Source organism: Mauremys reevesii, linkage group 1 (genome assembly GCF_016161935.1).
Source record: "Mauremys reevesii isolate NIE-2019 linkage group 1, ASM1616193v1, whole genome shotgun sequence".
Taxonomy (NCBI): domain Eukaryota; kingdom Metazoa; phylum Chordata; order Testudines; family Geoemydidae; genus Mauremys; species Mauremys reevesii.
Window position 1 is genome coordinate 120,799,466 of NC_052623.1, and position 26,865 is coordinate 120,826,330.

At 43.7% G+C, this 26,865-nt stretch overlaps 1 protein-coding gene across 2 annotated transcripts in view; it reads right to left on the bottom strand.

The window, feature by feature from the left end:
- The window catches only part of NPAS2 (neuronal PAS domain protein 2), a 234,864-nt gene that overhangs the window by 46,683 nt on the left and 161,316 nt on the right, over nt 1-26,865 (bottom strand). For both annotated transcript variants that reach the window (XM_039519941.1, XM_039519940.1), the window contains 3 exons: nt 15,119-15,208; nt 11,865-11,985; nt 10,730-10,843 (listed from right to left, as the gene is read on the bottom strand). In XM_039519941.1, coding sequence (XP_039375875.1) covers nt 10,730-10,843; nt 11,865-11,985; nt 15,119-15,208 — 325 coding nt within the window. The remainder of the gene's footprint in view (nt 1-10,729; nt 10,844-11,864; nt 11,986-15,118; nt 15,209-26,865) is intronic.

Here is a 26,865-nt window from a genome sequence, read left to right on the forward strand (position 1 = left end):
TTTTGGTTCCTGGCCCTGCTGAAGAGCTTGGGCTCCTAGACTATAAACTACTCCGTCCTGCCTGAGGGCCCCTTATACTGTTTGGGTGTGTTGCCCCGCTTGAGGGCTTGAGCCCTGATGACAGATAACTGCTAGGCCCATGCCAGAGGGCCTGAGCTCTAGAGACAGCTAATTTCTCCCCCTTTACAGATTACCATTCTAAATGTGTGATGGGGAGGAGATGTGGCCTCCCTTGGAGATTGACAGGGAGGGATGGCCACACACTCCTACACTGGCTCCTTTCTGTACCACACAACAGAGGCAAATGTGCCCTTTGGTGAAGAAAGGCTACCTTTCAACCAATGTGTATATTAGTCTCTATGGGTAGTTCACTAGCATTTTTTATGTTGGGTATCTGCTGTACTGGCTTTTTATAATGGACTTCTCTTCACTGGCTTATCTATTAAGCCAACTTATTACACATGCTTTTTGAACCCAATGCAAGCTATGGTAAAGTCACAATATACCAATACATAGCTGATAACAAGAATAACAGTGAGAAACAGAGAAAAAAAAGTAGTCTGTAGAGAATTCACATCTGTGATTAATCAGTTCAGACCATTGTGGATCCGTTTATGTACTGAGCCAAAAAGTACAAAGGAGAAGAAAAATTCCACATTTAAGAAAGTAGTGCAGATGTCAACATCTGTATAATTTAAAAAAATCTCTAGACATGAAACATCCTCTACCTGAGCCTTAAGGGCATAATTGAAAGAGGAAGAGCATAGAAAGCGAGAAAATAATCAAGCAAATGCCCGAAAGGTTAATAAGAGGGCAGGAGAGGAATGATAGGACGGGGGGCGGGGGAAGGTAACTGAAGAGAGGATGAGTTGGGAAGATGGGAGGGGACTAGGAAGCACTGCACACAAAAATAGGGTTACCCATTGGGCAATTTAATTGATTAAGTGATTATTCCAGTCATTCCCAAAAATGAGGATCATATATCCATAAGCCTGTCTTGTTTCTACTGCAAAACATTATTCGTTCCCTTACTGCCAAGCTCACCAAGTCAAGGTACCATTCTTCAATAGTTTGGCACACTTGGAACTTTCATTGTTGTATAATTAGGCACTTAGCTACAATCAGAGCTCTCCAGCCAAAGTTTTTTTGAAGGATTTTAGTTTCCAAGATGGATTGGTTAGGCCTAGGATGGCATGGTCAGCCTGCAGTTCCATCTTGATAGAGAGAAAGAAATTGGCCCAAATATTTACCTCTGTCCAAGAAAAGATGGATTACAGGGCAACATGTGGTATAAACTAGTGCTGCTGCATTGCAGTGCCAGCATTTGTCACACAGGTGACTGCTCTGGATCTGAAAAGTCTATATAGAGTCCAGTACAGCCTCCAAATAATTTTCTGATGGATTAATCTTAGCTCCAAGTGAGCAGTGATGTATATTGGAACAAATCTGAGTCCACTGAATATTGGTAAGGGAGACTGAAAGTTCTTGTTCCTATTTCCTTCTATCATTGTCACTACTGATGGCCACTTTGCCTGATGGATAGGAATACACTCTGGCCACTGACCTAGGTAGGCAGTATAACAGTTTCAAAAAGCCCCAAGACTAAGGGGGTCCAGTGTTGCAAGGGCATCAGGCCCAAATCGGAGTTGCAGAGCTTGTCTAAGTTTCAGGTATTGACATTTCTTCTTTGGGCCCAGTTGGAATTTCTCCCTAAGGCAAGGAAAGGGCGTTAAGGAATCCTTTTCAATTATGTTGTTTATGCTCACAATCCTTTTTTTAAATCCAATTAAGCCACAGAACAGGACTATAGGCAATTAAAATTTTGTAGTTACTCCAAATTGAAGTCTTTGAGTGTACTAAGGGATGATACTTAAACTTAGAAGCAACCAGATACCAGGCTTTCCTAGCAGCAAAAATTGTAACGGATTTCTCTGTATGGAAATGGTAGAGGTCTGAGTTCAGGACTTATTCTCGTGGCAGTGGGGTTACAGTTCCTTCCCCCTGCACAGCCAGGCTGAGGAGCCTGAGGGGGGTGGGGCATAGAATCATAGAAATGTAGGGCTGGAAGGGACCTCAAGAACTGGATGTCATCAAGTCCAGTCAGGGCCATCCCTAGGAGGGTGCAGGGCCCGGGGTGGAAGTGATGGCTTCATCTCTTCCAGGACCGACCATGCCAGCCAATCACACTGGCCTGCAGGGCCTATCAAAGCATGGGGCCTGGAGCAGTCGCCCTGATTCACCCTACCCAAGAGATGGCTCTGAGTCCAGTTCCCTGCACCTAGATCATCCCTGACAGGTGTTTAAACTATTCTTAAAAACCTCCAGTGATGAGGATTCCAAAACCTCTCTGGGAAGCCTGTTCTAGCACTTAACTATCCATATCGTTAGCAAGTTTTTCCTAATATCTAACCTTGCTGCCAATTAAGCCCATTATTTCCTTCAGTGAACATGGTGATCAATTGATCTCCATCTGCTCTATAACAGCCCTTAACATATTTGAAGACTGTTATCGACCCCCCCCTCCCCAACATCAGGTCCCTTTTCTCAGACTCATGTCGAGGGGTTATCCATTGTGCTATTTAGCTCAAAATTGAGGATATATAATAAAACCTAAGGTCGGGCAGACCAAAGCCTCTTGATTGAATAGGCAGATGTATTTTTTTTCCAAAGGATACTCTGGGCTTGTTGCCCACACCTTGCAATATAGTCTTTAAAAGGTTGTTAATTCTGAAAAAAAATGTTTGGGGGAATGTAAACTGTCAAGGAGCAAAGAACAAATAGACATCTCAGGAGGACATTCTCTTTAATATATTACCTCTGCCCAAAAGGGATAGAGGGAGGGCTAGCTTTCTATGTAAATCCAAAGCTTTCTGTGTGATAAAAGGCTTGAGATTAATTTTTACTATTTCTTTTATGTTCCTAGGAAAGAGGACTCACAAGTACCTGATTTGCACCTGCTGCCAGGAAAAAAGTATTATCTAAAAGGGCATAATTATGCACCCCTTGGGAGACAGAGAGAGCTTCCAACTCATGCCAATTAATTTTGTACCCTGCGATCTTCCCAAACAATTCCATAATTTGTAATATGTTAGGGATGGTCTGAAGGGGTTTGTGATGAATAAAAGCATATCATCCGCATGTAAGATTATTTTTGTCTCCTGGGATCCTGTTTTTATATCCTGTATCCCCTGATGTGCCCTTATTTGTACTGTCAGCAACCCTAAGGCCAAATCAAAGGCGGGTGGGGGTGGGCAGAATTATGGTGGAGATTGAAAGAAAAGGAGATATAGTTATTGGTTATGACATGGGAGCTAAAATTGGACTACAAAAGTCTAATCCAGGAAATGAAAGAGGGACCAAATCCAAATTTGTGTAGAATGAGGACCAAATATCTCCAAATTACTCTACTGAAGGTTTTTTCCACATCCAGTAACACAACTGCCATTGGTTTCAAGGGGTTTTGATAGGAGGACAGCACAGCGATAACCTGACCAGTGTTGTCCAACTCATGTCTCTTTTGTATGAAACCCACCTGTATTATGTTCCTTTTTACTTTTTTTCTGATTGTCCAGCTAGGATTTTAGACAATATTTTAATGTTGGAGTTGATTAAGGATATCGGTTTATAGCTAGCACATTCCTGAGCATCTTTTCCAGACTTAAAAGTGAACGAGATAGGGTTTCATTCACTGAGAGGGACAGGGTTCCTCTAACAAAAGCTTCTGTATATAGTTTGGTCAGTTTGAGAGCCAGGATGTCTGAACTGGGCATAAAATTCAGCTGGAAAGCCATCTAGGCCCAGGACCATACCTGATTTCATGTTGCTTACAGCAGCCATAATTTCAGAGAAATGTAATAAGAAATCATGCCAAATTTAGTGTTCTTCTGTTAGTTGGGGGAGTTGCAGATGTTGGGTGTATTCCTCAAAGAACTGGCTGACGGGGCGGTCTTCCTCTAAATACAAGCACTGGTAAAATTTGAAGAATTGTTCATTAATACTTTAATGACCAGTGACACTTTGGCCCTGACTAGAGTGAATTGAATTGATTTTAGCTTTTAGTGATTTTATTGTAAGTCCACGTGCTAATCATTACCCAGCTTTATTGACAGATTCCCAGTACATCTGTTTCAGTCTAACCAAAGCAAATTCAGCCTGTGCTGAGGTTATTTTATTCATTTCATAGCTGACACTGGTCGCCTCTTGGAGTTTAGCCACAGTGGGTGAATCAGCATAGTTGAGGTCTGCCTCCTTGAGCATTTCCATTAAATTCACCAGCGCAGCTTGTTTGGTTTCTTTATGTGGGAGAAGTAGGATATCATCCTACCCCTTAAGTATGCCTTGGAAGTGTTGCTCACTAGACCAAAGGGTGGTTGTTCGTCTCAAAGAAAAAAATTCTTTTTCCTCACACACTATTTAAAATGTGTATCAAGTAGTAAAGAGGAGTTTTACCCCCATCTTCTGGTAGTCCCTTGTTTTTCAGGAGACAACAGCTTGCAATACCACAGGTGCACGATCACAGATCGTAATCAATTTTATTTAATTGTTTATTTAATTGTTAATTTAATAACAGAGCTCACCAAACCACCTATTACTAAAAAATAATTGTTTAGTATGTAGAAGGTGTGTGTGTGGGATGAGTAAAAGGTGCAGAGATTAAAAACTGTAGCCTTAGTATAGCGGATGTTGGCAGATTTTAAGGTGGGAGGGGTGTCAAGCAGGAGCTCCAAGCCTAGGTAGCTGTCTTCCCTTGCTGGCTCCCGGAAATCCTAAAGTATTTTTAAAATCTTTTGTCATTGAACCCTGTTAACATTTAAAGAGCTAATCTGGAGAAACAGTGGACTCAAAAGCACAGGTGCCAATTTTTTTCTGCACCGGTGGGTGCTCACACCCCTGGCTCCGCCCCAATTCCACCCCTGCCCCAAAGTCCCCGCCCTAACTCTGCCCCTCCCTGCCCCTATTGGACCCCTCCCCAAATCCCTGCCCCAGCTCCTCCCCCGAGCGTGCCGCATTCCCCCTCCTCCCCCCTCCCTCCCAGGCTTGCCACGCGAAACAGCTGTTTCGCGGCGTAAGCCCTGGGAGAGAGGGGGGAGAAGCAGGATGCAGTAACGTGCTCAGGGGAGGAGGCGGAGCAGAGGCAGAGGTGAGGTGAGCTGGGGCAGAGGGGCAGGGCAGGGAGTTACAGGTGTGTGCTGAGCACCCACCAATTTTTCCCTGTGGGTGCTCCAGCCCCGGAGCACCCATGGAGTCGACGTCTATGCTCAGAAGCACTTCCTTATAATGCTTGTCTTCGCTGCAGAGTTAACTCGAGTTACCACTTGAGTGTTGCCCCTAACTCGAGTCTCATCCACACACACACAAACGCTTAACTCAAGCATGTTAGTGTTTTTAACTTGAAGTGTCTGGCACGTCAGAGGAGACAGGCAACAGCTTAAGTTAGCGCAATTTGTCATCTGTTAACACAATCACTCTGTGCTGCTCAGACAGTGAGGTCACTCTCACTCAAGCGAGGCTAATTTGAGAGGAAGTAACTCCATTGTAGCTAAATTAACTCTGCAGTGAAGACATAGTCACGGAGATTTCCTCACAGCACATCATCAGGGATCAGGGTTTGGCTCTCTGTGGTCAAAGCCATGGAACCTGCTTCCAAACCTAGTGTTCCTGTGTTACAGTTCTGGCTCCCTGCACGCCATTTCCTCTCTGTCAGCCCAGCTCCATTACAGCTATGCTGCTAGGGATCCCCCCTGGCTGTGACTAGTCCCTGAGGCCCTGGGGTAAGGGGATCTGTAGAAAAGTGAATACGTGCCTTTGGCTATGTTAACTTTTCTGGGTAATTTCCACTGACCCATAAGCATCTCCGTCCTACCTCCCTCCCTTCCCTGCTGCATGGACTCCAGACCTCGCAAAGCCCGCTCCACTCAGTCTGGGCATAGGGGTGGGGACAAGGTGCTAAGAAGGTGTCTTGAGCCTTCCTTCTGCGTGTAGGAGGGATGTTCAATGAGCAGAGGACAGTTACATGGGTAGAGCCATGGGTGTATGATCTGGCTCATTGAAAAAAATTGTCAAACAATCAGCCTGCTGCATGCAAGGTGTCTGCACTGTATTATATGGAAGGGTCTCTGCAGCATCTCCAAGGTACCAAAAAAACAAAACACCATGGCTGAGACTTTCAGAGCAGACTAGGGGATTTATCTAGACATGCCACTGAAATTAGTGAGGGTTGTGTGAGTAAAACCTCTAGTTGGCTTCAAATATCTCAACCTTCAGAATTAGATTACTAAAGTCCATCTTTACATGCTGCTCTAAGACAAAACATATTTCCTAGGGACGCAGCATGGCCTAGTGTATATGGCATTGGACTGGGAATCAGATGTGTGATTGTACAGTGCCCAATGCAATGGGGCTTTCATCTCAGTTGGGGTATTACACACTATTGTAATATAAATAATTAAAAATAATAAATGCACCTTTGAGGTTAATGAGCAGATACTTCAGGGAAGGTCACATGAAAGAAAATTAGTGACTTATTAAAGAAAGTTTTGAATAAAAGTATGTGAGGCAACATGGACCTAGTGAAACTTCCAAACTTTAATGAAGGTTAAATGAAAAGGAAACATGGAGAAGAATTGTTAGACTGACTGTTCCTATCATGAATGTGTCTGACATTACATAAACAATTACATATTCTGATCAGATACAGCCTGCACGAAATAAGCTGAAGGGGAACTCATATTAATGTAGTGGAAACATGAGGTCAGAGTACATTCAGTGAATATTTCCCAGAAAGAGTCAAAACAAGTTGCTAAAAACTTAGGTCAGAAATGGCATCAAACAACTAAAAAAACGAGAGATCTTTACTAAAGGAAGAACATCCTGTACCAAGTCCCCATGCGTAAAAACATGTTCACTGCTGTGAAATGCTACAAGGAAAAACATTCTTGCATGCATTCATGAGGAATTATCTTTGCTAATTAAGCTTCATTTTTTCTTCTTCCTTCCCAGTGTACTTGGCTAATTGTTTTCCTATTCATAGCTTCATTATTTTTTCCTTCAAGAACAACTTTCAAAGGCAGATTCTGGGGCCAGTGGGAGAGTACCACAATGCAAGTCTTTGGAATCTCTCTCCTCTCCTACTCCTCACACCCTTCTATCCTGGACATTTTGTCCAGGAGTGCTGACGTCGCACTCTGCTGAGATGACAACGTGTGGTTGGCAGAAAAAGGGAAATTGGCTGGAAAACTGGTATTTATTTAATGGAAAAAAGAATAATTAATCATTAGACCAGCAGGTCTCAACCCCACGGTGAGCTACAGAGCAATCTGAGTGGGTCACTGAAGCTGTTGTGTTTCCTTTACACTCCCTACCTTTTCATAGGCCTGGTCTACACTATGACTTTAGGTCAAATTTAGCAGCGTTACCTCGATTTAAGCCTGGACCCATCCACACGATGAAGCCCTTTTTTTCAACTTAAAGGGCTCTTTAAATCAATTTCTTTACTCCACCTCCAACGAGGGGATTAGCTCTGAAATTGGCCTTGCCGGGTCTAATTTGGGATAGTGTGGATGCAATTCAAGGGTATTGGCCTCCGGGAGCTATCCTAGAGTGCTCCATTGTGACCACTCTGGACAGCACTCTCAACTCAGATGTACTGGCCAGGTAGACAGGAAAAGGCCCACAAACTTTTGAATTTCATTTCCTGTTTGGCCAGCGTGTTTACAGAGCTCATGCAGAGCTCATCAGCATGATGTGCACATTGCCGGGGCACATTGCCCGGCCCATACTTTGTGAGAAGTCTATGACCATGTCCCTCTCATCATTGCGCTGCTGTCGCCTTGTCGCCTTGTTTTGCGCGAAACAATTGTCTGCCATTGCTCTGATGGAGGGAGGGGTGACTGATGACATGGCTTACAGGGAATTTCAACAAAAGGGGTGGCTTTGCATCAAGGAGAAACACAAACAACTGTCACACAGAATGGCCCCCTCGAGGATTGAACTCAAAATCCTGGGTTTAGCAGGCCGTTGATTTCACAAAACAAATCGGGTCAATTTCTTGTTTTGATCCATCTATCTTTTACATCTTAGGCTGGCAGCAGACGGAGCAGTACGACTGCAACCCATCATCATCTCCTGGGTGCTCGGCAGAAGATACTGCATTACGATTGCTAGCCATCATCATCATCTCCTGGCTGCTTGCCAGAAGACAGTGCAGTACGACTGCTAGCCATCGTCATCTCCTGGGTGCTCGGCAGAAGATGGGAATGACCTGGCTGAGTCACTCCCATGTCTGTCCAGGTGCCCCTGACTGATCTCACCAAGGTCAGCTAAAAGAGCACCCAGGAATATGACGACGAAGGCTACCAATCGTAATGCACCGTCTGCTGCCAAAAGGCAATGAGCTGCTGCTGTGCACCAATGCAGTCCCACATTTGCCAGCACCCAGGAGACGTACGGTGACGGTGAGCTGAGCGGGCTCCATGCTTGCTGTGGTATGGCGTCTGCTCAGGTAACCCAGGAAAAAAGGCATGAAATGATTGTCTGCCGTTGCTTTCATGGAGGGAGGGAGAGGGCGGCCTGACGACATGTACCCAGAACCACCCGCGACACTGTTTTTGCCCCATCAGGCATTGGGATCTCAACCCAGAATCCCAATGGGCAGCAGAGACTGCGGGAACTGTGGGATAGCAACTCACAGCTATCCACAGTGCAACGCTCCAGAAGTCGACACTAGCCAAATACAGAGGTATAATAAACTCTCTACTCCTACTCGAGATTCCCGTATGCAGGCATTGAAGGATCACATTAGCCCTTTTGGCCACAAAGTTGCACTGGGAGCTCATGTTCAGCTGATTATTCAGCATAATTTCTTTCAGAGTCACTGCTTCCCAGGATAGAATCCCTCATCCGGTGAGTATGGCCTACATTGTTTGTTCCTAATATACTCATTTACATTTAGCCCCATTAAAACATATTTGCTTGCGCCCAGTTTACCAAGCGATCCAGATCACTTTGAATCAGTGTCCTGCCCTCTTCATTATTTACCACTTTCCCAATTTTTGTATCCTTTGCAAAATTTAAGCTAGGTCAGAAGGAAAAGAAAGAGGAAGAACAAAAATGAATTAAAGCACAAAACAATACCTGCCAACATATGAAAGCTATACATTGGTGCATTTGAGGTCTGAGTCAATGCCAACGGACATCTATGGAGATACCCCCGTTGACTTTAATGGACATCAAATCAGGCCCTTAGAGAGAACCTTTTAATACACTAAAGTAGGGGAGAATTTTCCAGGGACAGACTTTTAAAAAGTTGTTTTTCTGAACAATAGCAACTGCCCCTTATTAAAGAGCTATGTCTGTGCACTGATATATGGTGTCATGGTAGGAAAATCGAGGGCAGTTTTAGGATCATGAATGGAGAAAAGTTGAGAATCTCGGTAGACCAATTGATCAAAAACTCTCTAAGTAAGAAATGTATCCTTATGGGTCATCACTGGAAATCAAGCTTCTGTTCTAGAAAGCTACACAGCTCAGTTTGTGTGTATGTCATTCTGCTAAATTTCATGTCATTCAGCACGGTAAAGAGAATAAATATAGAAAACAGAAAGGCAGTTTTATATTTTTATATGAATAAACCCACAAATCACATATAACTAAGTAAGAAATACATTTTACCATGCTGTATGTGCATTTCTGTTTTAGTCATATGGATCAAGACCAGAAAGTTAAATGGGGCAGGAAAGCTTTTCATAATGTGGTGTGTGGCTTTTGGAAAGCATAGTGAGGAATTTTTGCAGAGGATGACCCATTTGGAACAATAACAGCAACTTCTGAAATACTATTCTTTGGAATTCAGACAAAATATCTAAGGCAACTCTGCAGGGCAGGGGAAGAAGAAGTAATAAAGAAGTGTTTCTTTTCTGTCTCTGAATAGCTGTATAGCAACCTTACATACAAATTATTCTTCATCCCTTGAAAAATTATCTCCTCAGTCCGAATTATTAAGGTTTTTGCTGAATTTAATTCTGCCCTTCTTATTCTATAAGTACATGGTACTGGGGACGGAATGCAAAACTGAACAGTTTGGGATTCATAGGTCTGCTCCTTTGAGGTACTCAGTGACCCCAACCACCACTGAAGTCAGTGGGAGTTGAGCCTGCTTGGCACTTCAAAGGATCCAGTCTAAATGCTTTAGTGGCCACAATGGCACAAGGAGCAAATCTAACAACATGGCTGGGATTTCGTGGGAGCCTACAATATCATACGCTTTGTCATGAAGTGCTACAACATTTAACAACAATTCCCTGGAGAGGTGGTGAAGGGGAAGGTTCAGTAGTTTTTTTCAGCAATGGAGCCTGCCAGGAGTCAAATTTTCAGAGGTGAAAGTGAGCTTAGGGATCTTAATTTTATCCATTGTTAGTGTTAGTCAATGAAATCAAACTGTTCCCAAGCCTTTCACCATCGGACAAAGGTAGCAGATACCCAGAACAGGATAACTTAGGTCACAATCTAGAAGTGAAGTGCATTGACAGGGAGAGTTTACACAGCTACTGACTTTACAAATATACATCTGGCAGTTACTAATCAGTTGCTAACTTCCATGTGAACTAAAATTTACCCCATAACATTAGAAATAACCCTTTCAGTTAAAGTCTGTCTGTTCTACGTAACCACATATATTTTTGCACAAATAAAATGTTTAGTAACATTCATTCACACAAAAGTCAAGGCTTACCATTGCTGTAAGACCGAAAATTTCCTACAAATTTTATGTATTCATATGTTGGAAATTCCTTCGGGTTCAAACTTCCTCTCAGAAGATGACAGTAAAACTCTAAATCATTGTCAGCTGGATTGTTAGAAAAAGGAGAAATAAATAAATAGGCTATTTAAACTAAACACGAGTGGAAAATTTGTTCCCAATCCTGCAACTAGTAGTGTATGACTACACTAGCTCAGAGCCCCACTGAGCGCAGTCCACCAGCACGCTAATTGCAGGATTGAAGCCTCTGTGAAAAGAACCCTAAATAAATCCAGAATGTTCAACACACCATCAGATTTTTTTCTCATGGCTGATTTGCAGAATTAGGGCCTGACTCTCCACTCCATTACGCCAATTTTATTACAGGAATTACACTGCCATAAACCTGGTATAATGGAGTGCAGAATCAGGCCCTTAATTTAAAACCCTTATTTATTTAGATTTTTCTTTCCATAATTCACAGATTTGTCATGTCTTCTGTTTGGGGGGAAAACTGTCAATTTCTTTTTAAATTAACATTGGAATAGCAGAAGGTTTTCTATATAGTAGATTTTAAAAAAATTGTGTAGATTCTATTGTCATGTGTTCCATATTTTTTGCCTCCCCCACTCTTAGAGCTAATTTAGATGAAGTATGTGAAAGGATTATTTATGGAAAAAAAATTAAATGATAAAATAAATTCTGAATAATTTACACATATTTCAAGTGTAATGTAAAACATAGGCGTGCATCACTAGAGTATCTATGGACAGAATATAACTGTACTAGGTTGAAACATCAATTAAAATGTGATTTGTTTCCACTGAACTTTTCTAAATTTCCATGGTCAAACCTGTTTTCCTTAGCTCTCCTCTAAGACACGATATTTTATAATTAACATAACTGCAAGCAGTCTTGCTTTAGTAAATAAATGCAATGAATCTAGTTTGAAATTGAACAGAAGCATCATTCCTGGTGGCAACATTTGTTTCAAAATGAATGAAAATATATCTAAAGATTGCAAAATATTCATTCTGACATATATCACACAGAGACTCCACCCTCAAAAGAGAGAAATTTTCTCTCTCCCATGCTTTTTGTTTAGTGGGAATGATAAAACAAAACGTACTCTTTAGGGAATCTGATGAAGCAGAATCTGCCAGAAGCATACGAGAAGATAATATTTTATAAACTTCTGAATGTTCCTGTTCTGGGAGGAAATTTAACAAATTCTGATCCATGATGTCACACTGCAAAGAAAAGAAAGAAAGTACAAATGATCAAAACAAAAAAAGAGTGGAATTCTCATTCTCCACCAACCTGCCATTTTCCGCAATTGGGACTGAATTTTATTTGCGAAACCAAACAGAGGGCCCAATTTTCATAAGCAGCTGTTTAAACTTTCCATGCCCATAGACACTTAAATACACAAAGTGTCAGATCCAAAGCCCATGGAAGTCAGTGGGAACGTTCCTGTGGACTTCCATGGGCTGTTGTTCTGGTCTAAAATAGGTAAGTGGGTACACAAGTTAGGCAGACACTTCTTAAAATTGTGCTCTGTATCATCATCATCAGATATTATACTGAACAAAAGTAGTACACACTGGGCCAAATCCATCTCTGATGTAACTCCATTAACACTTGTGAAGTTCCCCTAAGCTTGAGTTTTCTTCATTAGAATTAAACCTCTAAAAGTAACCCATTCCAAAGGAAGTCCCTGCTGCTCATATAGGGATAGACTGGGGAAGAGAGGGTGCACCCCACCTGCAAAGCACAGCCACAATTGCAGTTTCTGAGCTTTGGGATGTGCAGTGACTGCCTCCTCTTACTGCCTGCAGGAGCACAAACCAGTAAAGGGAGGCAGGGAAAAGGTGGGTCCATGGCTTTGCCCCTGCCTATGTCCCAGCTAGAGCTGGTCAAGCAAACGGTAGAAGAGTGCTACACCATCCACAGCGACAGTGCAGCATGTGAACTCCCCTTCATAGGGGAGCTTTGGTAGGGATTGTGCAGCCTCAGGATTGGTGGGGCTCTCTACTGCCACCAATAGGCCACTGGCTTAACTGCACAGTCTGGCCCACACTCTATGTCTACACAGCAAAGCAAAACCCACAGCTGTCCCATGCCAGCTGACTCAGGCTTGAGGGGCTCAGGATGCGGGGCTGTTTCACTGCTGTGTAGATTTCAAGGCTCGGGCTGGAGCCCGGGCTCTAGGTCCCTGCAGGGTGGGAGTGTCCCATCTTTTTTTTTGTGTGTTTACACAGTGCCTAGCACAATAAAGTCATAGACTCATAGAATATCAGGGTTGGAAGAGACCTCAGGAGGTCATCTACTCCAATCCCCTGCTCAAAGCAGGACCAATCCCCCAACTAAATCAAAATCAAAATCCATACCTAGAGCTCCTAGGAGCTACCACAATATAAATAATAATGATCCATTTCCATATTTGGGATTGGATTTCAGACAAGGTTATCATGCTAAATACTAGTAGGGCAAGGAAAGAATAACCAGTTTACAGTTTTAGATCCCAATTCAGGCAAGTATTTAAGTACTTGCCTAAATACGTCCTTATTGAAATAGGGTTTAAGTCTCATTGACTTACTTGCCCTTCCTGAGTAGGAATGTTTTCCTGAATTGGATCCCTAGTTTCCAGTAGGATTCAAGAGTAGAAGGGAAAGCAATGAAAAACGTTTCCTTAACACTGAGACAAACATCTGAAAAACCTTGAAAACTGAAGAAATTCTGTGGAAATCATTGGACCCAACAGACCGTAGGACAGCAAGAGGCAATCTCTCTGCCCACAAATGACAGAAAGATTATTGAACTCCTGCACTACGGAGGACTAAAGAAAAATGAAGTAGGTGGTTTTAGCTTGAGCTACTTTGTTACTGTTGCATAGCAATATTCCTACGTTCACCACCAGCCCTCCTTATTTCATGACATTGTTTCACCTAAGGAGAAAATAATTACTCACCGTATTATAGTTTAGTGGAATATGTTAGGTATATTTTGTTGGATGGAATATATTTAACATATTTGGCTGAATGGCAAAATGAGCGAAAAACATAATTAAAATTTTCCTAAGGAAAAAAAAAAAGCAAGTGGAATAGAAGTGCTTCCTGTTGCTTCTGGCTGTGTATTTATATAGAGGCTGAACTACTAAAAATGAGTGAGGATTAATGCCTTAATTATCATACCATCTGTCCCAGTCCAGTATCTCCAGCAGGAGCAGAAAAAACCCCAACTCTTCTTCTCTGCTCCTCAAGCTAGACACAGCATAGCACAGGAACGTCTTTGGGACACGAGACACAGTAACCAATCCCCCACAACACACAGCCACATAGAGCAGCAGCTCCACAGGTACCACCTCCCTGGGAACAATCCTTGAAAGACCAGCAGCAGACCTTCACAGCCCAACAGCCTGGTGACATCAGTCAACCAGTTTGTGATCTGATCCTATTCCACTGAAGTCAATAGGAGTTTTGCCCTTTATTTCAATGGAGTAGAACCAGACCTTCAGTGCACATCTCAGAAGGCCATCATCACCAGCAGCGCTATTCCCCATCAACTATAAGTAAGGCTGTGATTCTGTCACAGATGTTGCAGAAGTCACGGATTCCATGACTTTCCGTGACCTTCTTGTCTTCCACAGCTACAGCGGCCGGTGAGGCTGGCCCGAGCAGCATCAGTCCTGGAGGTAGCTCTAGGGACTGTCCGAGCAGCAGCAGTCCCAGGGACGGCTGGAGCAGCGGCCCTGGAGGCTGTTGGTAGAGCAGTCCCCAGGGGCCTTGGAGCAGGCGCCTCCCAGAGCAGGTGCCTCCAAGAGCAGTGGCATCTCAGGGCCCTCCAGAGCAGCAGGGCCCCAGGAAAAGATTTAGTCATGGGTATTTCTCATTATTTTTTGTTTATTACCCATGACCTGTCCATGACTTTTACTAAAAATACTTGTGACTAAATCTGAGCCTTGACTAGAAACCAATTTTATATTTTTCCTAGAAAGCAAAGATGGAAAAGAAGTTAGGTCATATTGTTCCTCTCCACACCAGAATATCCTTCAGAGCTTTGTCTTGTCTAGTTTTAAATGCTTCACAGCAACAGGGAACTGAAGTGTATGAATCATACTAAAAAAAACCAAAGATCACTGGTTGGATATTTTAAAAAATTATAATTTTTTAATTTTGATGGGAAAAAAGTCACATTTTCATCTCCCCGCCTTTTTAACCAATGCTAGAAATAAATTTGGGGCCCAATCCTGCCCCCAGAGTGAATATTCATAGAAATCAATGGGACTACTACTCACAAGAATAAGCACTACATGTAGGTTTTGATGTTTACAGGATTGACCCATAATTTGTATCTGCAAAAGAGTGTGCAAGAATTACTCACAGGTAAATGTCCAAGTAGAGGTGTAATACTGTCAGAAACATATACAATGGTTCCATCTGTAGTGACTGCTATAATGAAGCCATCTAATGCCTAAGAGAAATGCACAAATGGAGAGTTCTTTAACAGTAGTATGGGCTTTTATAAGTAATTCTCATTGTACATTGATCAAAACCTTTTACCACCCCACTACATTATTAGTAGGTTGTAGGAACATTATCTCAAGTTGCACAACAGTAATTCTCTGATTTCACGGTCTTATCTCACTTATACAGTGTTCTTTGTAGTTCAGCAAAATATACTAGCTGAGACAACAAAAGGCTTACAAGACTATTTCAAATATCAGTTTTTAAATTAATAATAATGCAAAATGGCTAAGCCTGGATCCTTGGAAGTTATTAAAAAAAGTTAGGTCTGTGCAAACATCAAAGCATCATGAAAGGACGCAGTGCTATCTCAAATAATAATTACCCACAAAATTAATCTGTTTGTATTAATGTAACATTGTATATTACTATGCTTTCATGTAAATAAAAGCAAGAGAAATGATCAAATAAGCTTTAGCTTCAGGTTTAACTGAGTGACTTATTTTAAAGATCATGGTATTAGATTATTCATTAGTGGTACACTTCACCTTTGTGCAGAGAGCCAATATAGCACTTGAGCATTATTTAAATCCCACACAGCAGCAGATTCTCCAGCCCTGGGATTTAAGTGGGGGCACCTGTTGCATCTCAGTGCTTCTCAAGCGGGCATGGACAGAGCCCAACAATCAATGTGATTGGTAGCAAAGTCATTTATTTCTCTCCAGCATGCTCTTATATACAATTATGGCAGGCAATCAAGCAATTGCTAATTGGTTAATAAGATACACACAGGCACAGCTATAACTTCATAGGGTAATTGTCATCCTGTACAACTTTCTGATTTATTATCCTGTTTACTGCCTACTGGCAGATGAGAACCAGCCCAAGGCCAGCATCTCACTACACAGCTCACAGCCTAATTAGCCTGTCCTTGAAGCCTACATGCCTTAGCTTCCCACACTCCCATCCGCCAAGTTAGCAATACATTCCCACATCTCCCCCCTTTTCTCAAAATCAAAAAAAAAGGGGAAAGGCATTAGCAATACATTCCCAGCTCATAGCATTACATTACTACAATCTATCACAAACCAAAATTAAAACTCTATAAGGCCTACCTATAACCATGCAATCCTTAACATATAACACCAACAACACCAAACAAAACAAAACATAAAACACCAAAAATAAAACAAATAAATGGTGTAAATTCTGCAGGGTTCCCCCCTTCTCTATTACACACCAAACTGTGACAAATTTCTGTTACCAATTCATCCCTCATATGTCAGGTGATCAAACTGACACTGAGGGGTGGGGGTCCCAGAGAAAACACACCATAAACCACATAAAAATCTTCCCTAAAACAACACAACAACAATTCTGGCCAGAAAACAAACACCACAAGACAAAACATAAAACACAAAACATAAATTTTAACTCTATTAGTAAATGCATGGTATATTAAATACTGTGCAGCTGGCATTAATCTTCTTTAATTATCTAAAAAACAAAAACAGGTCTACCCCTACTGGGCAATCAATCATTACTTAAAATACACAAATACCCTTATTGATTTCAGGCAAAACAGGGGAATTACTTCATCAATTAAATCATTTACATTAATACAGTTGCTTCCTGGCTTGCTTCGGGATTCAAAGCTATTCACAGCTTAAAATTCCTTACTTTTAACTTCTGCTTTTAAACACTAAAGGAAAACATCACCACTTATATGCCCTTAAGCCTAATACAATTTCAATTACATAGCACTATATACATTCTTCAGCTAATGCAACAAAATTGTTTATAACCAAACAATTGCAAACTAATTTCTTTGCCTAAATTTATTTACAAACATTTCAAAAACACCAAAAACTTTACTCTTTAGCATCTTTACAAAATTCAACTGCTGTTCCCTCTAGCAACCACAGAATTAACTTTTTACTCTCCTTAAAAATTACTAGCTTGTCTTCCAACAGCCACTTACTAATCCAAATCACCATTCCAAATATTCTCCTGAATATTTGAAATCCCCAAGCTTGTGCTTAATTACCTTTGCTTTCCACTACACCCTCAAAAGTTTCCAACCTGCTTTCCAATTTCTTTGTCTGTTGCCTGCCCGCCTGGGCCCGATCCTTTTTTCCTCTCCAAGTTCTCTGTCTGTTGCCTGCCTGCCTGGGCCCGATCCTTATTTCCTCTGAACCGTTCCCTTTCATGGACACAAACTTATTCCACTATCAATTTAGCTAGGAGGGTGTACTTCTTAACTAGCCCCTACCCTTCTGGTATTCTGTGAACAGTCATCTGTACTTTCCCACCGTGGGGACTACATTCTCATACATATAACTTTAATCACAGCATCTATTTTCCGCCTATCTATTTTAATATAGGCTACATCAAATATCAAGCAGTCTTACAGCTGCCAATATCAGCACATAACACAAAATTTACAAAAATCTAATAAGGCTAACAAAAGCACTTTACATAAAGGTACTAGGGTCACATAAATTCAAAGCCATTCTTCCAAATTACCTAAATTTATGCCTAGTAACCTACAACTCCCCACTTTGAGAATACTCAACAAACCTTTTGGCTGAGTTTTCTCAAATGTTAAAAACAAAAAGCTATCAAGCTCTAAAAAGCTGGGGTAATTAATTCCACATTCATCCTCCCAATGAACCCGGCAGGATTCAGTATGAGAGAGCCCTCACCCACCCTAACCGGTCCCCATGCTGGGGAGGAGCACTGCAAATATTTACACTTCCACCCAGACAGTGTCCAGGTATGTCTCTACAACCCCAAATCAGATGGTACTCCTAACGTATCTGTAAGGGCAGTGGGCCATCCTGGTGCTTAAAATCACTCCGAATGGCCATCCGCTGGTCATTCAGGATTTCAAACGTACTAGCTCCCACTGCAATGCTTTCTTAGCCTCAGTAATAGCCCATACCATCTCTGCCAGTAGCTTCTAAATCCTAAAACTAATGGCGGAAATGACATGTAACTCACCAACTCCAGCCTGTACTTGGATTAGCGGAGCTCCAACAATAAAAAACTAAATAAGGGCAATATCATTTACAATCCAATTAGGGAGGGCAATACAGGCTAAAAAATTTATCCAAAACACAGGGCGCAGCCTGTAGAATAAATCCCAAAATCCAATTAATATCACATTTCTCAGCAGGAGTCCCAAATTTCTTCCTGCCAGTGTACAATTCTTTGTTTCTTCACCAGGGTCAATTCTCAATGTCCTTTTTGGTCAGGAATTCCTGGACTTTGGCAATGTCAATGATGTGAGTGTTTTTTCTTCTTTTCCACCAGCGTCGTGGTTCAGCTTCTACGGGGGATATTACCAGGACATCATCCTGTAGTGGTTTTGCTTCTTTCAAAAAAAATCCAATGACACAATGGGGGCTGCAAGTGGACAAGGGAGAGGTTAGCCAGCACGTCACCTTGTCCTTTTTTCCTACTATTTAGAAGCACAATGGAGCTAGAAAAAAAAATAGGCCAATCATCAGTAGCAAAATTCTCCTGATGTGAAGGGGTCTTTTTGCAGTAAGAATCATGGGTCCAGGCAGTCAGTCTCCTGGTTGCAAGGAGTGGGAGGGCTGCTAGGATCTTTGGGCAGCTCTTCCATACCTGTGAGAAGAGACAGCTAACACATTCCGTTAGTGCCTGGCAGCGTTTTGCAGCTCTCACAGCTTTTTGGGCCCAGTCAAGCCCCCCTTTTCCTTGGCTGTCCACCAAGTCTTAGCTGTGAGTGGTGTGTCCTTGACTAGGGCCAGAAAAGAATGAGCTGTCTTCGGTTAACTCATTCTGTTCTTTTTCCTTCCCTGCTTGGCTTCTTTTAATCTGTGCATCCTGTGTCAGAACACCCAGCTGTTGCTGTTCATACCGGAGAAGCATAACGGTTTTCCCGGCACTGTCCCAGGCTCAGACCAGCCCGCGTAGGACGCCGTCTCCAGGCTCCTGCCAAAACAACTTACTTGCTTGTAGGTCCGAACGACCTCCGGGGCCACGGCACGAGCCTCTGCCTGCGCCGTGCACTCCAACGTCTTCCCGTCCAGGGCTCGCTTCCAGCGGAGCACCTCCTCGTCCTGTGCCCGAAGGGCGGTTAGGAGGAGCCTCTCCAGCTCCCCCTCTTTCCTTAATAAGTGAGTTAGTGCAGCAGGGGAAATCTTTTCCCCCTGTCGGTTCATAATGTGCAATAAAAGCTTCTGTGTTATCTTTTCTTCAGCTGATACAGCGGTACTCATAACTTAGCCAGCCGTTTTCCTGTGAGCTCAAACACCTGTGAGCTCAAACGCGCCTCTCTCGGAGGGCCACCTGGGGGCTTCTCCAGCACTCCCCGCCGCGACTTGTAGCCGCTCTCCTCTGGGCTCAGGTGCGCCTCTCTTTTCGGACGCCCTGCGGCTTGTAGCCGCTCACCTCTGAGCTCAGGTGCGCCTCTCCTTTCGGACGCCTGGGGGCTTCTCCAGCACTCCCCGCTGCGACTTATAGCCGCTCTCCTCTGGGCTCAGGTGCGCCTCTCTTTTCGGACGCCTGGGGGCTTCTCCAGCACTCCCCGCCGCGACTTATAGCCGCTCCCTGCCGCGACTTATAGCCGCTCTCCTCTGCGACTTATAGCCGCTCTCCTCTGCCTGGGCCAGGCCACCGACACTATCATCATTCGATTCGAATCACGTCGGGGTCACCATTTGTTGCATCTCAGTGCTTCTCAAGCGGGCATGGACAGAGCCCAACAATCAATGTGATTGGTAGCAAAGTCATTTATTTCTCTCCAGCATGCTCTTATATACAATTATGGCAGGCAATCAAGCAATTGCTAATTGGTTAATAAGATACACACAGGCACAGCTATAACTTCATAGGGTAATTGTCATCCTGTACAACTTTCTGATTTATTATCTTGTTTACTGCCTACTGGCAGATGAGAACCAGCCCAAGGCCAGCATCTCTCTACACAGCTCACAGCCTAATTAGCCCGTCCTTGAAGCCTACATGCCTTAGCTTCCCACACTCCCATCCGCCAAGTTAGCAATACATTCCCACAGGCACCAACCTTGTATCAGCCCTCTGCATCAGAGAAAATATCACCCTAAAATATTTTATCATGTAAAAATATTTTGCTCATAGCCATATCTGAAATCAACAGCCTACTCCGTCTCGAGCTAAACCTTCTAAGTGTATCTAAAGCAAGGCCTCATCTACTACTCCAACAAGGAGAAGCAAACAAATAAGAAGCACTTAGAATATTTGGTCAAGTACAGTATTAAATTCATAGCTCCAGTCCTGCTCCCATTGAAGTTGATGAGCCAATAGCAAAACTCCCATTGACTTCAGTGGGAGCAGGTCTTGATCCATAAATCAATCAATCTAAATTCTGATATTGGTGCCAATCACCTAGGGAGGTGGTGGAATCTCCATCCTTAGAGGTTTTTAAGGCCCAGCTTGACAAAGCCCTGTCTGGGATGATTTAATTGGTGTTGGTCCTGCTTTGAGCAGCGGGTTGGACTAGATGACCTCTTGAGCTCTCTTCCAATCCTAATCTTCTATGATTCTATGATCATTATTGGAGTAACACAAATGTTACAAGCATTGACTAATTAGAATAAGGCTCATACATATGCTATTGGAGAGATCTGTTCACTGTGCAGGTGTATTGCAAAAAGCCAGATTACTGTGACATTGAGGTCATAGGTTAAATGCAAGATCTTATTGCAAATCTAGGGAATATACCTTTTAATGATGTTATACTGCATGACCTCCAAATCATGACAGTCTAGGGGTAGATGCTCAGTACCTTTACGTCCCATTGACTCCAATGAGAACTCAGGGTGAACTGGCACCTCTAAGGAATTCCCATATAATTCAAGACATTTTTAAAAATAATCAATATTTTTCAATAAATAAACATGTGTCTTGGTTGCCAGAAGTGCTCAGCACCCAGGCCTGCTTACATCAATGAGATCTTCAGGTGCTCCAAACCTTTGACAATCAGGTCAATAATTTATACCTCAGTGGAAGACTATGTTCACTAGCTCTTATAGTTAGTCTGGTTCTGTTAAATTTAGGTGCAGATAATATTTTTCTGTCATACATTTAAAATATTTTCTAAAAGCATTATAGCAATTAACCCAGGAAGGAGAACAGTGGCACTGCAGGGCAGCTGGGTTATGCCTGTTACTATGGTGAGGTGTTTTGTATTAAGTCTTTATTTAATATCTGATGCAAATCATACAAATTAACTCACATTATAATTCTGGGGGAAATCAAATTAACGTATGCATATATCATTTTACTTTATTTATTTGAAAATAGTCCGTCTAACATTAAGACGGTGTCTCTCTCATCAAAGGTTATTCATCTGTAAAAATTAAAATTGTACAGATATAAATTAATACTGTTCTCTTCTAATTCAATAACCAAATTCCCATGGTGCTTAAACTTAGACTTAGAATCTCCTGTGCCTACTGGCACATGAGTCAACCCATTTTTCCCATCACTGTCTGTCCAGAGCAAGGTGTTTGATTCCTTCATAGGATGTCCCCATGATGGCAGCATCCTTTTAAATCCTCTTGTGATAGGTCATTCTTTGTCCTCCATCCCTTCTCTTCCCTCCAGGTGGAATCCAATCTAAGATGTACCTTGTGCTTCTGCCACAGGGTCGCATGATAACATGACGAAATCACTGTGGCAGTATCTGTCTAATTATTGAGTCCACAGTCTGCTGAACCAGGGGCATCACACTTCCACATTGTTCACAGAATCTCTCCAATGAATTCCCAGGATTCTTCTTGAACAACATGGTGGAATCCATTCAGCTTCCTGTTGTGTGCTTCCACATCTGCCACATTTCTGACGTGTGAACAGTAGTGTTGGAAGGACAATAGCATTGTACAATCTCTTTGTAGTGTGCAAGATACATCTTACTCTTCCAGCTGATTGAAAAACAGGAAAATGAACTTCTGGTTTTACTGTTTCTTGCCTTCATTTCTTTAGTGAGCTGGCCCTTGGCAGATATTGTACTTCCAAGATAGACTAAGTCATCAACTCTTTCGTACTCTTCTCCTTCAATTTCACATCTGCCAGTGTTGATAGCATTCTCTCCTATCTCCATAGTCTTGATCTTCTGTGTACTGTTTCAAAGTTCCACTTTATCAGCTTCTGCTTTAATGCTCTCAAGAATGGTGCAGGATCAGGTCATTATCAAGACAGCAGCCATTTCACTTCAGTCAAATACACTTTGTTTTGTTTTGTTTTGTTTTTGAGCCATTGCTTGCAAAAAGCAAGGTTTTATAGCTGGACAAAGAATATTTTTAAACAGAGTCTTGTCCCAACATCAGTAAGTTAGGACTTGTTTGGGTAACCAAGCAGAGAGAGAGAGAGTGAGAGAGAGAGAGAGAGAGCGCAAGCAGTTCAACAGGACCTCCCAATATCTACTAAGCACCGGCTCATGAAGAATCATAGTGCTATCTTCTACTGGTAACTACCCTACAAGAAAAGTCTGCAAAAAAAGGAAAGCTACTTATCTTATACTAACTGGAATTCTTCGAGATGTGTGGTCCCAATGGGTATTTTCTGTGAGTGCACATGCGCTCCTTGTGCCTAAGACTAATAGATATTTCAGTAGCAATGTCTGTTAGGCACCTCCCTGTGCTCTGGTGGCAGGTGTATGCATGGGCGAGAGGCCACCTGTGGGATGGTGGTGAACCAAAGTTGTCTTGGCCAGCAAGGTGCTAACAGGATTACTGTTGTCTCAACCTGCTTGATCTTCCCGAGGACGCCAGGGAAGGCATACGTTGGTGGGTCCAATCACTATAAGAAGGAATCCCTCTGGAGTTGTGCCTGTGGGCAGCTTAGGAGCATTATGCTAGACACTTTCTTGGTTGCTTGGGTCACAAAGATGTCCCAGGATGGAGTGAGCTCCACTACCAGAAGAAGTACTGCATGGCCAAAGGGTGGATCTCCCACTCATGATCTTTGTGGAAAAAGCCTGCAGAGGCTGTCTGCCAAGATGTTCATTACTGCCAGTAGGTGCACTGCTGAGACAAAGATCTGATGCCGGATGAACCAGTTCCAGAGTTTGACTGCTTCTGTGCAGAGTGGGGCAGACTTCACTCCTCCTTGTTTGTTTATATAAAATATTGTAGTCATGTTGTCTGACATGAGTTCAACATGTGCAATACAGATGAATGGAAGAAACCTCTTGCAAGCTTCGTGCACTGTCCAAAGTTTGAAAAGATTGTTATGCTGTTTGGTTTCTTGTAAAGTGCAGGAGCCCTGGGCTAGATGGTCATCCAGGTTAACTCCTCAGTCAAGCATGGAGGCACCCATAATTAATATCTTTTTTGGTGGTAGGGGAATAAAGGAACCCCTATGCAGACAGTGTCTTTGATTTCCCACCAAGTGAATGACATTAGGATGTTCTGAGGAAGCATGACTCATTTGTGAAGGGTGTCCCTACTTGGAGTGTAAACCATCCACAAACATGAGGTACAGACTTGCGAAGGGTGTCACATAGATCAGTGGTTCTCAGCCTTTTTCTTTCTGAGGCCCGCCCGCAACACGCTGTAACCACGGCCCAACTGTGCCACAACAACTGTTTTTCTGCATATAAAAACCAGGGCCAGCATTAGGGGGTAGCAAGCAAAGCAACTGCCTGGGGCCACATGCCACAGGAGGCTGTGTGAAGCTAAGTTGCTCAGGCTTAGGCTTCAGCCCCAGGTGGTGGGTCTCAGGGCCCCAGACTTCAGCCCCAGGTGGTGGGGCTTTGGCTTTCTGCCCTGGGCCCCAGCAAGTCTAATGCCGGCCCTGGATGAGAATCACTAACATAGATGCAGGAATTCATATGGCCTGGAAAGAACCAGGCAGGATTGGACTGCTATCTAGGGGATGAGTCAAAGTTAGGTGGTGAGATCCTGCATCATGAGGAATGTATCCTGACTTAAGTAAGCCTTGCCCAAAATCAAGTTCAGATTCACCCAGTTAAATTCTAAAACTTGTGTGGGGCCTGAAGTGGACCTTTCTAGATTTACCTGAAGTCCCAAGGAGTAAAAGTGATTGCATAAGGAGAGGACCGCCATCTGCACCTCCTGATACGACTGACCTGTGAGCAGCCAATCATCAAGGTAAGGAAATATCGGGCTCTTTTACAGACTCAGACTTGATGCTACAATGGAAAGTGCCTTTGTAAAACATCTTTGGGCCGTTGAGATGCCGAAGGGAAGAAATCTGAATTGAAAGTGCTCGAGGCTCAGCGTGGAGCACAGGAATCTCCTGTGTCCTGGATGAATGTCTATAAGAAAGTAGGCATCATTCAAATTGAGGGCCGCAAACCAGTCGCCTTTCTGTAGGGAGGGGATAATTAAGATCAAGGTGGCCATCCTGAATCTCAAATGGGCACATGAAGAAATTCAGCTGTCTGAGGTGTAGGATGGGTCTCCAGCTCCCTTTCTTTTTGGGGATGAGGAAATATCTGGAGTAAAAGCCCTTCTCCCTGAGTTGAGGAGGCACAGGCTCTATCTAGCTGGATTTGGGAGTCCTCCTCCTGTGTGAGTCCTCCTGTGAAAAGGGTCCCTGAAGAAGGACAGGAAATGGGATTTTGGCGAAGGGAACACAGGAATTTGATAGTGTTGACAGTCGAGAAGCTATTGAGGACCCGTTTATCCAACGTGATGTGATGCCACATCAGGAGGAAAGGGGCCAGGCAGCCCCCAAAGAGTGTGGGATAAGGGCAGTGCAGAGAAAGGGCAGTGCAAAGACTCGTTGGTGATTCTCAAGCATCCTTTGTTGGTGGGAGTCTGGGACTAAAGAGAGGGTGGTGGTGGTGCATTTGCCTGATACTTTGCACCCTTTGATGTTTCCAAGAAGGCTCACAGACCCGTGGATGACAGAAGAGCAGAGGGACAGGATGGAGGAGGCAGCTGGGAATATTTCCTCCGAGGTGCCAGGGTACAGTTCCCCAAGGAGCAGAGTGGTGTGTGACAGTTCTTAAGGGAATGAAATGGCTCATCTATTTTCTCACTAAACAGGTTGTTACCCTACAAGGGGAGATCTTCTACTGTTGCCTGGACCTCCTTGGGGGACCCCGAGGATTGCAGCCATGCACCTCATGATGACTGAAGTCGCCATGGAATGAAAAACCATATCCGCTGCATCCAGCAACACTTGATGAGATGGTCTGGCAACAATTTCTCGCAGTCAAGGATGGCCCAGAATTGTGGCCTGGCTGAAATTTGTTTTTCCTACTGAAGAGATCTAGTCTCTTGTCATCCTGGTCTGAAGGGGTGGGCCTAGGTTGGAGCAGTTTGTTATGCTCGTTGGCAGCCTGGACCTGCAGCGAATGTAGCCTCAGAGTGAAGGTACCCTGCAATAGGAGCACTGTACCGAACTTCCATGGAGGCACCAACCACCTGCAGCAACACCCTCTGCCCTGGCACCACAAGCCTAATCCCAGCCCAGTTAGGAGGGGTGGGCTGCTCCAGGGAGAGGGTGGCTGGACAGTGAACCCACCCTGCACTCACCCCACAGTGGGAGCTCCTGTTCCATGGGGCTGGGCCCAGTTTCCCACTCCAGGCATTGCAACCTGCTGCTTTGCCCCCAGACACCAGGTTGCAATGCCACTCATGCAAAGTTGGCCCAGCTAGACCAAACCTGAGACAGAGGTCTTGTACCAAATTCAAGTGAGTTCGGGTCTGATTTCTGAGGGTGCAATTGCACCCATGGACCCTGGCTAAAGCCTCCCTGACCTGGACCACTACAGAGTTCAGGATGGGGTGGGAACACAAATGTCCCACCCCATTGTCCCACTGGGACAAAGTACTTTTTCTCCACCATTTTCAGGGTCAGAGTGCACTAGCTGGGGGGTATCAGATATTGGCAATGACGTGCCTTCCCTCGCTGCAGCCCCCAACCTGCCTGCAGGCTCGACAGCCGTGGAGAGAGGGGGCTGCAGCCCGGATGCTTGGGGCTTTCCAGGAGAAGGGGAAGCTGAGGGCAGGGCAGCAGCAGAGAAAGGTACCGTGCAGCTCTCCGAGCTCCCAGCTGAAAACCCTGGCATCTGGACTGCAGCCCCTTTCCCTGCCCACAGCATTCCCACCCAGACTGCAGCATTAGTACTCCAGCAGGGGCTTCCCCACTGGGTGGTGATTTGGGGCCCCCATCCCCTTGCCTCCTGTGTGGTCCCTGAGCACAGGCAGGTTTGCGGGGCTGAAGCCAAGGAAGACATGTCCCAGCCCTTCCTTCCCTGGCTTCAGCCTCACAAACCTGCCTGCAGTCAGGGCCTTTCTTCTAAAAGAAGTTCTCAATAAGTGGCATGTCCCTGCCAATATCCAAATCCTGTTAACACTGAAGTCGATGGTATGGTATGGTATGGTATGGTATGGTATGGGATGGGATGGGATTAGTTTCTGGCAAAATGTTGCTATTAACTGGAAGTTGTTGATATCAGGGTTGCTATCAAGTGGCATCCACTGTATCTAAGAAAAAAGAAAACCTAATTACAATACAAGAAAGTTTGAGTGGGAACACTAGCAAAAAGCTGCGAACACTGAGGGGTTCCCTCTCAGACCACAACTGGTAGAAAGGAATTGGAGAGGTGGTCAGTCTGCAGCACCCCTTGTACCCTCAGTTTAGAGCAGGAGGTCGGGTAGGGTGCAGGCACAGACC